The sequence below is a fragment of the Chlorocebus sabaeus genome, chromosome 2 (genome assembly GCF_047675955.1).
Source record: "Chlorocebus sabaeus isolate Y175 chromosome 2, mChlSab1.0.hap1, whole genome shotgun sequence".
Lineage (NCBI taxonomy): Eukaryota > Metazoa > Chordata > Mammalia > Primates > Cercopithecidae > Chlorocebus > Chlorocebus sabaeus.
The window spans coordinates 17012873-17027968 of record NC_132905.1 but is presented as its reverse complement, the minus strand read 5'-3'; the positions used below and the strand labels follow the sequence as shown (position 1 = coordinate 17027968).

The window sequence follows — 15096 nt, the reverse complement described above, 5'->3', positions numbered from 1 at the left end:
AATGGATGACCCCTCGTAGCCACGGCCCCTCCTCTCTCTGGTCTTCAGGATGAAATGAGACAACAGAGGGAAGGTGCACACACATGCCCAGGAACAGGAAGCTAACATTCTTCTCACTTAAAAAAATGACTTGGAGGCTGCATGCAGTGGCTTATGCCTGTAATCCCAGAACTTTGGGAGGCTGAGGCAGGCAGATCACCTGAGGTCAGGAGTTTGAGACCAGCCTGACCAACATGGAGAAACCTTATCTCTACTAAAAATACAAAATTAGCCGAGCATGGTGGTGGACACCTGTAATCCCAGCTACTCAGGAGGCTGAAGCAGGAGAATCGCTTGAACCCGGCAGGCGGAGGTTGCAGTGAGCCAAGATCGCGCCACTCCAGCCTGGGCAACAAGAGCAAAACACCATCTCAAAAAAAAAAAAAAAAAAAAAAAAAGACTTGAGAGGCCAAGGTGGGTGGATCACCTGAGACCAGGAGTTCAAGACCAGCCTGGCCAACATGGCGAAAACCCCATCTCTACTAAAAATACAAAAATTAGCCGGCATGGGTAGTGGGCACCTGTAATCCCAGTTACTCGGGAGGCTGAGGCAGGAGAATCGCTTGAACTCGGGAGGCGGAGGTTGCAGTGAGCTATCGCGCCACTGCACTCCAGCCTGGGCAATGGAGACCCTCCCTCCAAAAAAAAAAAACAAACGTCCAGGTGCCATGGCTTACCCCTGTAATCCCAGCACTTTGGTAGTCTGAGGCAGGCAGATCACTTCAAGTCAGGAGTTCAAGACCAGCCTGGGAAATATGTGAAACCCTCATCTCTACTAAAAACACAAAAAAATGAGCCGGGCATGGTGGTGCGCGTCTGAATCCCCGGCTACTTGGGAGGCCGAGGCACCAGAATCGCTTGAACCCGCGAGGCGGAGGTTGCAGTGAGCCGAGATCGCACCACTGCACTCCAGCCTGGGTGACACAGCAAGACTCCGTCTCAAAAAACAAAAAATAAAAATAAATTTGTAGACGGTCTTGTCTTCCTGTGAAGAATGAGAGGCCCACCCTGACAGGGTTCCTAGGCCCTGCTCACCATCTGTCCCCAGTAACTCAAATTGTGCATGGCTCATGACAGGTCTCCTATACTACTTGAGTAACTGAGCGATCGTTGTCCCCATTAGGATGCAAGTTTGATGAAGGCAGGGACCCGACTCCTTGACAGAACCATGGGATCCTCAGTGCCTGGGCAGTGCCTGACGCCATGCGTGTTTGCTGATTGGCACGAATGCATTTATACCCATGAGGGTCAACCTCCCCTGCCGGCCATGTCACATCTTGGCCCTGGGCACAGGAAGGGGTTTGTGGAGATCTTTCCTGGGGAGCTACTGGATTCCAGAGAAGGAACACTGCTGCCCAGGAAACCAAACCTCAGCCTTTCAAGCCGGCTTCATTCTACTCATACCCTGTGCACCTCTAGCCAGGCTCACAGCCATGGACCAGGGCACTTGCGAGGGGCCGGGATCCTTGCTACCCACAGGAGGCCTGTTAGCTCGGCCTCCCTACTGGCCCCAGAAAGACAACTCCCTCCTCTCCCAACTGTCTGACGAGGACTGGCGTGGGAAGCACCCACTAGGGACCATTCTCTCCGGTGTGCCCACCACTTGGCTGTGGGGGGTGTTCGTGACCTCTCATGGCCCCTTCTGGGTTTGGTCGTGCAAACCTGACACAGCCATCCCGACCAAATGGAAAACTGCAAATTCGAGGACGACCACGGCATTTTTCCAAAACAGTTTAATTAAAAAAAGGTAAAGAAATCTGAAAAAATCGGGGGGTGGGGGAAGGAATGGGAAAACCCAAAAAGCATACCGTGTGAGTCTACTGGCTCAGTGACAAAGAAACACCACCATCAAAAAGATATTTAAGTTTAATACAAATTTTATACAAAGAAAATGTGAAAAAATACTTCCATATGCTAAAAGCAATTATGCTTCACAAATAAGGCCAGCTAGGCTATTTTTTTGTTTTTTTTGACAACTGCAATTCACAAATGTTCTTTCTCTCCTGTTTTCCTCTAATACTCTCTTCTTATTTCTTCTCTAATATGGGTAACTAGCTGGAAACTGTACAGTTCGCATCCTCTTATCAACAATGAAGAGAAAGTAAACAAGACTAAAATGTACAACAAAACGTACTGGAATGATATCGTACAATTAATTTTCTCATATACATACATCACCTTTTGCTTTTTGATCAATGCTTTTTGTTTTACACAACATACAAAATGGCTCTACAGCATACGTAGTGTACGGACAGCATGATGGGGCCTTGCTTTCTCTCATACTGCCTGTGTTTCATGCTTACATAAAAACGTGAAATTCCATCATATAAATAATACGTACATGCTTCATCCCAGACTCAAACATCCTCTGCGTGCACCTTGCCTTTGAGTCCTTGCTTCCAAGAAGTGCAGCATCTCTGACCAAGTGTGTGTGAGTGTGTTTAAAGGAACCACAAAGCAAAGATTTCTTTTTTTCAGAGTTCATGATCCTAACACTTTCTATGTTCTCCTCTTCTGTGACTGAGCTGAGTGGGGCTTGTTTCGGTTTCTCTTCTGTAAACAAGGACATGGTTTTTTCCCTTTTAGGAGTAGAGTCATCATCTCAATCACGTGAAAGAAACTAGCTTCTCCCTGTGTCCGTCTGGTCCGGAGAGCTTGCGTTTTAGGAACGTCGTAACGTAGTAGCTGAAAGGAGCCAACGGCTTGACAGGATAGAGTCTGTGCCGAAACTCCCGATCCCAACATGCTGTGTAGACACATGAGTGAAAAACGGCTCGCCCTCCACTGGGTATCCAAGGATGAGGACGTGAGTGTGAAAGTGGTCCCCGGGCCCAGTATCCATTCCATTGTGTGACTGACAGGCTAACTGACCATCCCTTCTCCAATACCAAAACATTCTTTTTGTTGTTGGGGTTGGTTGGTTGGTTTTTTTTAATTGTTTTTCTTTTTCTTTTTTTTTTTTTATAAGTTAAAGTTAATACAAATATAAAAAGGGGAAGGTCCTCTAGGTTTCAATGACATCCACAAATTATACATTATTTACACCTAAAGCACAGGGCTCGTATGGGTGAACAGTTCGCAATCAAAGCCGATGCCGGGTGTCCTGTAGTGTAGCAGCCCCTGCGCCGGGGGCTCAGGCTCAACTGAGGGTTTTGTCATTCTCAAGTCTGAAAGTGGCTGTTCTCCTCCCTTTGTTGTTTCTTCTTTTCCGGGCGTCTGGGTTTTTCTCCAGTGGGGTGGATGGTGGTTTGTGTCCCGACTCGCTGCTAGTCCCAGAAGGTGTCCAGCCGAGACTCTTTCGGGAGGAGGCTCTTCGTGCTGGTACTGGTGTTGTGCTCGGAACGTGTCGATCCCCTCTTCTCATCGCTGCTGCTCCAACTGGATTTACTACTCCGGGAATGGTCTGAGGAGGAAAACCAGTGTGTTTAGCATGCCTGCCCACCTGTGCCTGAGCGTAACTATCTGCAGTCTGACCTGCCCTTCCTGCACAGGAAACCACCTTCCCCTCCCCACTGATGGTTCAAACACTGCCACCACTGACTGTCCTACATCTGTGGGTCTGGAGAACAGAAAGGCAGCACAACTTATTTTTTAGGATTTAACAACAGCCAGTTGAAAAAAACAGTAGGGTGTCATGCTCACAGAGAATAAAGATTTGTGAACTGCCAAGGAAGGCATTTCTTGTGCCGTGTCTGGAACCGTGTACCCTTACTACATCACTGAACGACACAAGCACCCCATGCACTTCTGGGTCCAACCTTGGCTCCTGGAGAAAGACACCGAAATTTGGCATGCAGTCTACTTCCGTCAGTGGGCTTTCTTTTATCCATGTATAGGCTACTTAAAAATGGACTTACAACCAAATCACACTTGTCCACCCAAGGGAGAGGATCATAAAGGAGAAGAATGGGTAAGTCCACCTGGGAACACAGACCCACTGACTCCCGGTAAGGACAAGCTTATGGGTGACTAAAGGATTCAGAACCAGAGTAAGACCTAGGATGGCTTCAAGGACACATGGACAAGGAGCTGAGTAGTGACTGAGTAAGAAATAAATGAAGAAGCTGAAGGAAGAGCCGAATGAGGTGTCTGTGAAGAGCACTTTAGCCAACAGCTAAAGTGTTGCAGGCTCTGCTGGACGGCTGACTGGGAGAAACTTCCGGCCAAGCCCTAAGATCCCATCACATCCTGGATCATTTACTAAGTTCAGACAGACTGGGACAGAATTATTTTTCAATTTCTTAATGTGGGTGATGATGTTTGGTTGAAAGAGGTTGAGGGAAAGAGTGGAGTGGGCCAAGAAGGGGACCACGCTACTACCTAGGGGGGCTGCATTTCTTGCTGCCTGGTAAAAAGGCATGTGTGGGTAATCATGAGTTCTGGAAGATAAGCAGTGAAGAGAATGACAAAGATCTCCAAAGTCATGTAGTTACTCAGGAGAGAACTCTTCTTAGTCACTTGCATCGGTGACCAAAAGGGAGCAATATTATGGCAGGCAGAGCTGGGGGCAAAGGCAGAGTCTTCTTAACAATCCTCAACCTGCCTTCTTACGCCTTCTTCCCTTAGCTGCCAAGCCTATGCTTTTAGTTCTTCGGAAGGACTCTGGGGAGTGATCCAGCTGGTCATCCCCATCCGTGAGAATATCCTACAGTGATGTGGTCAAACCACATCAAGTCCTTCCAGCTCTGGTGAGGGCAGAGACCACCGGCGGGTACTAGAACAAATGGGACCAGGGCCAAGCTGAGTTCAGTATCTCTCTCCTAGAACCAGGCTGGCCAATGGAGGGATCTGCAGGCCCTCACTCCTCATATGGAGAGGACACGGGACACTGGCTGCCACAGCCAATCACCACAGGAGGGAATCAGTGTTCATCTAGGACCCTTTAAGAACAGAGCGAGGACGATCTCCATCAAGAAGCCAGGCCACATGCTCGCTCTCATTTCCTAATGCAGTTTGTGATGGCGACCAGAGGCACAGCAAAGAAGAAACATTGCAAAGGAAGACCCACCACTCAAAAGAACAGGAGAAGACACACCCACAAAGAAAAAACACACACGGACACACACAGAACGAGCCTTCTGCATGCCAGGAAGAAGCCCCGGCAGCTTCCGTGAGACAGGGTCATACTTACACTTCTGGGCGGGGTAGTTGGGGTGCGGCTGGTGGTCTGTGGTGGTTGGGGCATAGGCAGGTTGCTTGTCACACCTTTTGCTAACTGAAGAGATAGCACAGGTAGCCTCAGAGTCTGTCAGAGAGCTGGAATTCCGCACAACCCCGAGTGCTTACTATTTTTGTTCATCAACAGGCTGCTGTTATTAGAACCAGTTGGCACCTTCATTCATGTCACCATTGTCCAACTTTAATGCAAGCACAGGAGACTAAGGCTCTTTAAAAATGCATATCAAACCACAAACAGGATCACTGGACACAGCACAGCATTACAGGTAGGAAATAAGGTATACAATGACATAAAAGCAACTCAGCATTTTGTAAGCCACAAATTCTCAGAACCACTAGCTCTGCCAATAGCCTAATTCAACCATGGGAAATGGAGGTGGGCACTAGAAACATGCTAAGGTTGAAGGCACCATCCCAGAAATCTAGACAACTTAAGGCAAGTAATAACATCAACTGCCCACAGTGATAACAGAATAGGGAGGAGAGGATGGAGAAGGCATACATTATGAGGAGGACTGAGGAAGGGGCTCCAGATGAGGTGGCAAGTAAGCTAAATTCTCAGCTATGATGGTAGCACACCAACAAATCACCTCTGAAATCAAAGAGTCAAAAAACAGTGATATGAAAGGAGTCTCCATAAATAACTGATATGGTGAGAAGTTTCATAGGAAAACAATTGAAAGTAAGATCAAGAGAAAAAACAGAAACTCTAGGAAAAAGTAAGGCTGTAAAAGAATGGAAATATAATCGCAGTATACTATGTGACTCTGCCATGAATGATATGGTCATAATCATGTAAGTAAGAATTGTCACACTGCAACTTTCTAGACTAAGCCAACAGACAAGAGTGAGGCTTAACTGCAGTTATAGAACAGAATGCACATGTTCTCAACCTTGACAACGGGAAAGTCACAGGGCAGGTGAGAAGTCTGGCTACGACAGGGGCAGGAGAGGTGAGGAGAAGATGGGCTGCCAAAAGAGGGGTCAAGAGATATCTGTAGCAGACGAAACAAAAGAGCTAAGGAGGCAGGTGTTTCATTGGAGCAAGGTAGCACATAAAATAGTAACCTCAGTAGTGTGGGAAGAGGAAGAGTAACTCTCACCTTTTAAAACTGGAAGTCAACAAGTAATATCTAAAGATAAAGTCAAGAAATAGAGGTATAGGCAAGTACATTATTTGTTAGTAAGGAGGTAACAGGAGGACCAGAATGAGCAGTGCAAAGTGGAACTAGGAAGAGTTTTTCCCTGCACTATTTTATTCTCTGCAACTCTGTGCATATATGTCTTTAACTAAAAGCTTAAAATGAAAAGACGAACAGGAGAGGCCCGTGCCCACATACTAAGGGAGCTCATACCCCTACTAAAATTCTCTCCCTTCCAACTAAACTTAGATGTACTGTCCTAGTACCTGATGCACATAAATAGCACAGGAGCCTTGATGTTTTTAAAACCCATGCTCCCTCTAGATATGTCACGTGCGCTGTCACCAGAAAGCAAGTGCTGGCAGAAGTATAGTGAGACGGATGAAGAATTAATTAGAAGGGGATCAAAATTGAGGACGTCTTTCTGCTTTGACGTGACCTGTCAACACAAACTGCTTTGGTGAGAAAATCGGGAAGAATGAGAAGACCGAAGGCTGCATTCCCACACAGACCCCTGTGGCCTCCCTGCAGCTTCTCACTCACGCTCTCAGAATCACTGTGGCACTGACTGCAAAACGCACTTTTCCTGCCAGTTTCTGACCATGGGCTCCACAGTGCTCTCACTGTGCCCAGCCTCTTTCCAAGTCCTAAATGTGGGACTAAATCTCTTGTTTTTGAGACACAGTCTCACTCTGTCGCCCAGAGTGGAATGCAGTGGCGTGATCTCAACTCACTATAACCACTGCCTCCTGGGTTCAAGCAATTCTCCTGCTTCAGCCTCCTGAGTAGCTGGGATTACAGGGGTGCATCACCACGCCTAGCTTATTTTTTATACTTTTAGTACAGACAGGGTTTCACCATGTTGGTGAGGCTGGTCTTTAACTCCTGACCTCAAATGATCTGCCCACCTTGGCCTCTCAAAGTGCTGGGATTATAGGCATGAGCCACCACACCTGACCTAAATGTGGGGCTAAATCTCTTTTAGTGTATCCCTGGATGTACCTCAATCTTTATCCAAACCCTGGAGAGGAGGCTCTTTCTGACATGAAGATACCATGATTCTAGCCAATCTGGTCATCTTTTAAGAAGAAAGTCTCTGCCGCTGACCACGGTGGCACATGCCTTTGATCCCAGCTACTCAAGAGGCTGCGGTGGGAGAATCGTTTGACCTCAGGCCAAGTTCAAGGCCAGCCTTGGCAACAAGGCAAGATCCTGTCCCTTAGGTTTCAAAGCAACATTTAGAATTAAAAATGTCAGCTGGGCGTGGTGGCTCACGCCTGTAATCCAAGCACTCTGGGAGGCCGAGGTGGGTGGATTCCCTGAGCTCAGGAGTTTGAGACCACCTTGGGCAACACAGTGAAACTCCATCTCTACTAAAATACAAAAACTTAGCCAGGCGAGGCGGTGTCCACCTGTAATCCCAGCAACTCGAGAGGCTGAGGCAGGGGAATCGCTTGAACCTGGGAGGCGGAGGTTGCAGTGAGCCAAGGCTGCACCACTGCACTCCAGCCTGGGTAACAGTGCAAGACTCCGTCTCAAAAAGTAATAATAATAATAATAATAATAATTTAAAATGTCCATGACTGTTAATGGCTTAGGGGGATGGTGGAGTATCAGAATAGAAACTGTATCATATCAGCGGCAGAGTGTGTAAAGAAAGGGAAATGGAGACAAAATGAAATGCCTTTTTTTTTAATATGAGGTCTCATTCTGTTGCCCAGCTGGAGTGCAGTGGCTATTCATAGGCACTCACTGCAGCCTCAAAACTCCTAGGCTCAAGTGACCCTCTGCCTCAGCCTCTCCAAGCAGCTGGGACTACAGGTGCACCCTCGCTCTAGAATAACAACCCTAGAAGAGACATCTAACTGGGTTGAGGAAGGAGACAGGACAGGTCTTACACTGTGCCATTCAATATGGTAACCACTACAATAAGATAGAACGTTGAATTCCATTCCTCAGTCACACTAGCCACAGTTCAAGGCTTCAGCAGCGACACGTGGCTAGTGGCTACCATAGTGGACAGTGCAAATATGGCCATTGTCACAGAACATTCTATTGGAGATGCAAGGTGTCAAGGAAGGCACTTGGAGACAGATGAGAATATTTAAGTGCCTAGGAAGAAAAGCAGTACAGAGTGAGAAGTTTGGCTATAACGAAGGATGCAGATGCCTTTGAATGGCAGGAGAGAAGGACACAGCACACCTCGCAGAGGGCAGAGGAGCAGCCCTGAGCACCCAGGGATGGTGATGCAGGCAGAGATGCAGGGAGGTCCAAAACAGAGCAGAGAACTTGAGAAATGGCCATTATGGATGATGGAAAATCCCGATGAAAAAAAAAACCAAAACTTGGATTACAACACAGGCCTCTGGCCAGGCTCGGTGGCTCACGCCTGTAATCCCAGCACTTTGGGAAGCCAAGGTGGGTGAATCACTTGAGGTCAGGAGTTCAAGACCAGCCTGGCCAACACAGTGAAACCTTGTCTCTATTAAAAATACAAACAATTAGTTGGGCATGGTGATGCACACCTGTAATCCCCGCTACTCAGGAGGCTGAGGCAGGAGATCGCTGGAATTGAGGAGGCAGAGGTTGAGGTGAGCCGAGATCATGCCACTCCACTCCAGCCTGGGCAACAGAGCGAAGTCTCCGTCTCCAAAAAAAAAAAAAAGGAACACAGGGCCAGGCGCAATGGCTCAAGCTTGTAATCCCAGCACTTTGGGAAGCCAAGGCACGTGGACCACCTGAGGTCAGGAGTTCAAGACCAGACTGGCCAACATGGTGAAACCCCCTCTCTACTAAAAATACAAAATTAGCCGGGCACAGTGGTGCACACCTATAATCCCAGCTACTCAGGAGGCTGAGGCAGGAGAATCATTTGAACCCAGGAGGTGGAGGCTGCAGTGAGCCGAGATCATGCCACTGCACTCCAGCCTAGGCAACAGAGCGAAGACTCTGTCTCAAAAAAATAAAATAAAAAAAGAATACAGGTCTCTTAGGACAAAAAGTATTGATAAAAGAAAAACAGATATTGGAAAGATGACCAGGCAGAAGAGAATCTTTGCTTCTGAGGTCAGTGACCCAGATTTGCATGTGTGATGAGATGAGTTTGTGTTCTTGTATAACATTGTGCAGTTAAGCACTGAGGCTCAGGTGCAGGTAAATCAAAAGTGGAAAGCTGGGGTTCTTCCAAGGTGGGGTTTTGGCAGATGGACATGTTAGGAAAACATTCCAGGCCTGGGAGACTGGGTTGTATTAGCAAGGGTACTGCATGGCAATTAAGCTGGGTAGGAGCTGGGTAAGGAGGTGGGAAGGAGGGAGGTATAGAAACAAGAGAGTTAGTAGATTTGGATGAGGAAAAAAAGGCCACATCTGCACCCTGACGTTTCCCAGAGATCAGTGCCTTATTAGTAGAGCCAGACACAAGTGCCATTACTCAGCCATTTTTGAGTTACAAAAGCAATTTTATAGGGGTCCACCTAAGTATACCTGACATATGGTTGCAAGCACGAGTCTGGATTGCAAAGCTCAGTTAGTTGCATATGGTTGCAAAGCTCAGTCCTTGTTAAAAAGAGAATCAAGAAATATGAGAGATGCTAAAGACATCTCAGCATCAAACTGAGCCTGTTAGAAGGGGAAGCGAAGAGGGAATTGCTTTTTCAATAGGTGGTTCTGTCATATTTAAAGCCAAGTTCATACCTCCCTAAAGTCAGCTCATGTTACTCCCTCTGGCTGTGCCCCCAAATCCCACTCACCTTTCAAAGCATGAGTCTGGCGAGATGTGAACTTAAGTCTTGGCTCTCACAATTACTCATTGAGTTACTTGGGCATCTGAGTTAACACGTCTGGACCTCAACTTGCTCATCTGTATAATGGAAATACTAACTATGTTCTCACGGACATTGGGAAGAAACATGATACGGTGTGTAAGTGCTTCATGCTGTTCAGTAGCACCAATAGCTGCTCTTCTGACTTCCTCTGAAACTCCACGGAGACAGGGATTTATCTGCCTTATTCAGAAAAACTGCCCCTTCCTACCCCCTGCTGGCCCCCCTTTTCCTCCCACCATTTACTGGGGCTTCTTGCCTCCTCTCCTTTCCACTCCCTGGGATAGTGTGCCTCAGGTCAGGAGTCAGCAAACTATGGCCAGCTCAATGCCTGTTTTTGCAATTCAGGTTTCATTGGCACAGGGCATACATTTGTTTACATATTATCTATGTCTACTTTCACACTACAATGGCAGGGTGAGCAGCTAGGACACGGACCATGTGGCCTGCAAAGCCTAAAATACTTACTAAATGGCCCTCTACAGAAAAAATTTCTTGACCCTGGTCTAGGTAATACTCCTCCAGCCTGGAATGGAATACGATGCCTCTCCCAACTAAATTCCTGTATGCCACCCTCCTGACGCCCATGGACTCCTGCCAGATTCATCCCACCACGGCATCATTCATCTTCTCGGATGCCATATCGATCAAGCCACTTTGAGGCTCCAAAACCTTAACAGCGCCCCTCTGTCTGAAACAGTGTTTCCCTAACTTGGAGCTTCCTCACACCACCTGTGCCATTCCGACACATCCATAGTCCTCTTACATATTACTTAGTTCATGTTTTTATTTTAAACTTCTATAACTTAGGTCAATAAATAAACTTTTATTGTTAGCCAACAAAAAACACAAAACCAATAAAATCTGCTGTCAAAGGCAACTCCAAAAATGAATGTAATGAAAACCTTAAATTAAAAGTTCTAGGGTGGGGAGCATGCTGCTAAAATCTAGAGTCTGCTCAGTCTTTGTTAAAAAGAGAATCAGGAAATATGAGAGATGCTAAAGACATCTTAGCACTAAACTGAGCCTGTTACAAGGGAAAGTGAAGAGGGAGTTGCTTTTTCAATAGGTGATTCAGTCATATTTAATGCCAAGTTCATATCCTCCCTCCTAAAGCAAGCTCATATTACTCCCTGACTGTGCCCCCAAATCCCACCCAACTTTCAAGGCCTAGCCCCTTCAGGAAAGCGTTCCCAACCCCCTAACAATGGACATCACTTCTTCCTCCATGCACTCAATATGCAGAAGTGAAATGAAATGTTTGCTTTTCAGCTCAAGAGAATCATCAGTGGCTCATGCCAATAATCCCAGCACTTCCCGAGGCTGAGACGGGAGGATCACTTGAGGTCAACAGATCAAGACCAACCTGGCCAACATGGCAAAACACCATCTATACAGTTGTTTTTTTTTTTTTGAGACAGAGTCTTACTCTGTCTCCCAGGTTAGAGTGCAGTGGCACGATCTCGGCTCACTGCAACCTCCACCTCCCGGGTTCTCCTGCTTCAGTCTCCCAAGTAGCTGGGATTACAGGCGCACGTCACCACGCCCGCCTAATTTTTGTATTTTTAATAGAGACAGGGTTTCACCATGTTGGTCAGGCTGGTCTCGAACTCTTGACCTTGTGATCTGCCCACCTCAGCCTCCCAAAGTGCTGGGATTACAGGTGTGAGCCACTGCGCCCAGCCTACAAAAAATTATTTTAAAAATTAGCCAGACGTGGAAGTGTGTGCCTATAGCCCCAGCTACATGGGAGGCTGAGGCAGGAGAATCACCTGAGTATGGGAGGCGGAGGTTGCACTGAGCTGCGATCATGCTACTTGCACTCCAGCCTGGGCGACACAGCGAGACTCTGTCTCAAAACATCAATCAATCAATCAATCAATCAATCAATCAGCAAGCAGAAAGGTACTGGAGCTGTGGTGCCACGCAAAAACCTTAAATGAAATAAAACTGTCTTCCACCAGGAAGGCACCTTCTCTGAACCCTTCTGGAATGACCCAAAACTGCTTTAAGAAAGTGCAAGAAAAAGATTCTTTGGGCTAGGGAAGGAAGACAGCTCAAACTCCACAGAAGAAAAACCCTAGATGTCAAGTCTCAGAAAATTTCCCCAAATCTGCCTGTCAGGTTATTTTCCAAAAGGAAAGGATTTTACAGAAAGATCATCCACCTGAGTACTACCTTCAATTCTCAAAGGTTTGAGCGCCTTCATCCACCATATGCAAGTGTTAGAACCTCAGAAAAAAATCTTACACAGTGTCATTTACCACGCTCATTTCCCTGAGAGAAAAAAAAACTCCCCAATTCAAATGCACTTCTTCTACCCTACCCCAGGTCAGCAACAGAGGCCTCTGTCCAAGTGGAGTTTTATGTGGATCCCCAGTAAATACAACAGGTAATACCAATCAGTTTGAAGAGGTACCTGAAAGTTAACATGCTCAGCTACCCACTCACCCCCACTGACCCACCCCAGGCACCTCTAAGGATCCATGATCGTTTGGAAACCATTGGAATAAACTCTTCAAATTCTCCCTGACAAAATGGCTCCCCATCTGCCCATCTGAAATGTGAAAGCACCGTTCGCCCACCAGGGGGCAACATACCAGAGCCTTGGTTGGAGCCTAAGAGAATGGAGGAGGGCGTCTCTCTGGAGCCAGAAAGGTCAAGGGTCTAGAAATACAAAAAGAAAAAGATGGACTCAAGGCACTGAGGCTAATGTCGCCCCCACCGGGAAATCCAGGGAGTCATGGGGGTGCTCATCGCTGCCCCCAAAGCATCTCAGTGCCCTCTGCCTGGCACGGTCAGGTGGGAGTGATGGGCACAGGGCGGCCAGGTGGCCAAACCCCGGGTGCCATTTCCCACACTGAACAGGCTGGAACACAGCACCAGGGTGGCCCCTCATTCTACCCTAGAACATCCACTGTTTCCTAAACTCCACTCACTAACAGACTCCCCTCCAGATTTTTGCCATATCCAAGAAGAGAGTTCAAAATTCTATCAGTCTGCTTTTAATTCATGCTAGCCTCTGACTAGCTAATACTATCAGTTAAACCAATGTGTTTTAACTGACAGTCTAACGATTGATCTTTTTCCTAACATGCACTGAAATAGACGAACAATGACTAAAAATGTAAAAAACTATATACTCATGAAAATAGTCTTTGCATACCATCGATGTCACATACATCACACCCTGGCAAACAAGGAGGTGAAACCTTCGTGGCCCAATGTGGCGGCCACTAGCCACATGTGGCTACCGAAATCTCAATTAGTTAAAATTAAATAAAATTGTAAAATACGGTCCTGCGTCACACTGGCTGCATTTCAAGTGCTCAAAAGCTGCATGTGGCTAGCAGCTACCATTCTGGGTGGGAGGTATAGGACATTTCCATCATTGCAGAAAGTCTTCCTGGGCGACACTACTCTACACTTTGAGGGCCCCAGGGGAGAGTACTAGGGAGCAGTTGCCAGGTCCTACACACACCAGCTCAGGCTCCATGTTCCCACACATCCACTGGAAATTCTGGCACACTGTTACGACAAGCTTCCCAAAACATGCAACTTTCAGGGCGGCAGACAGGGGGTCCTAAGTCCACTTGGCACAAAGGGTAGATGTCACTAGCCAAAGGCACAGGGGGATCCTCACCGAGCCACTGTCCTTGCTTTTCTCGGTGGACGTCTCCTTCTCTTTGGAGGCGCTGGCCGTTTCTGAAGGTGCTGACTGTGTGCTCGAGGAGCTCCCCTGGGACGACTTATTTAGTGTTTCTGTGTTCACCTCAGCATCCGCTTCCTGCTGAGGAGCAGTAGCTGGGGACAAAGGAGAAAGAGATGCCACATATACACAGAGTATGATGATTCTGAAACACGCATGGAGCCCCGCCCTGCACCCAGTGGCACCCAAGGCTCAGCCCCACCCAGGGCATAAAAGTGTAGGCTCAAGGGGGCCGAATTGCGAGAGTTTTCCAGAAGCTGGAATTCCAAATTTTAACATAAACATGCTGAAACTGAGTCTCGCTCTGTCACCCAGGCTGGAGTGCAGAGGCATGATCTCGGCTCACAGCAATCTCTGTCTCCCGGGTTCAAGTGATTCTCCTGTCTCAGCCTCCCAGGTAGCTAGGACTCAGGTGCACACCACCACGTCCAGCTAATTTTTGTATTTTTAGTAGAGATGGGGTTACACCATGTTGGTCAAGTTGGTCTTGAACTCCTGACCTCAGGTGATCCACCTACCTCAGCCTCCCAAAGTGCTGGGATTACAGGTTTGAGCCACTGTGCCTAGCCAACACATTGATTTTTAATGGTTAGCAATTCAAGTTTTATTAAATCATTCTGGGAACAAACAAAGCACATCAACAAGAGCCAACCGGTAACTGCCAATTTAGGGTTACTCTATTTAGTAATTTCTAGGTGGAAACCTGTATTTTTAGCCCCAGGGGCTTGCTTCCTTCTAAGGTGGGACAGGAAAACCACATGAAAGGCGACACGCTCGCTGTCAGAGGCCCAGAGCATCTGGAGATGGCAGAAACTTGGACACATAGAAAAACAGGGCATTGGGGAGGAATTTAGGAAGAACAGATGTAATTATATCACAAAAAAAGGAAAGCCGAAGGACATTTTGGCCATCTTGGCAAAACAGCAAAAGGCTTATCAGACACATTCCAGAACGTAGGGAAACCACAAAGAGACTTTACTCCAGTGAGAGACCAAAAGTCTCTACAAAGAAGATGTCTCCCTAAAGACTAAAGAACAGGGCAAGGTATGCTCCAATAATGCCTTTTAAAAAATAATAAAAAACAGACAGATTTGTCTAGAGCAAGAGCTGGCAAGCTAGTGCTGCCTGTTTTATTGGCCGACAGCCACATCCATCCATTTGCATATCATCTACGTCCATCCATTTACATATCATCTAAGACTGCTTC

General features: G+C 47.1%; 1 protein-coding gene across 25 annotated transcripts in view; it reads right to left on the bottom strand.

The window, feature by feature from the left end:
* Positions 1–1887: 1887 nt before the first annotated feature.
* The window catches only part of ZMYND8 (zinc finger MYND-type containing 8), a 148748-nt gene continuing 135539 nt past the window's right edge, over positions 1888–15096 (bottom strand). For 15 of the 25 annotated variants that reach the window (XM_008014850.3, XM_008014921.3, XM_008014953.3 and 12 more), the window contains 4 exons: positions 13824–13984; positions 12781–12847; positions 5171–5254; positions 1888–3442 (listed from right to left, as the gene is read on the bottom strand). In XM_008014850.3, the coding sequence (XP_008013041.1) occupies positions 3306–3442; positions 5171–5254; positions 12781–12847; positions 13824–13984 (449 nt within the window). In that variant the 3' untranslated portion in view covers positions 1888–3305. The remainder of the gene's footprint in view (positions 3443–5170; positions 5255–12780; positions 12848–13823; positions 13985–15096) is intronic. The other 10 variants (XM_008014928.3, XM_008014970.3, XM_008015009.3 and 7 more) reach the window with 2 other exon arrangements.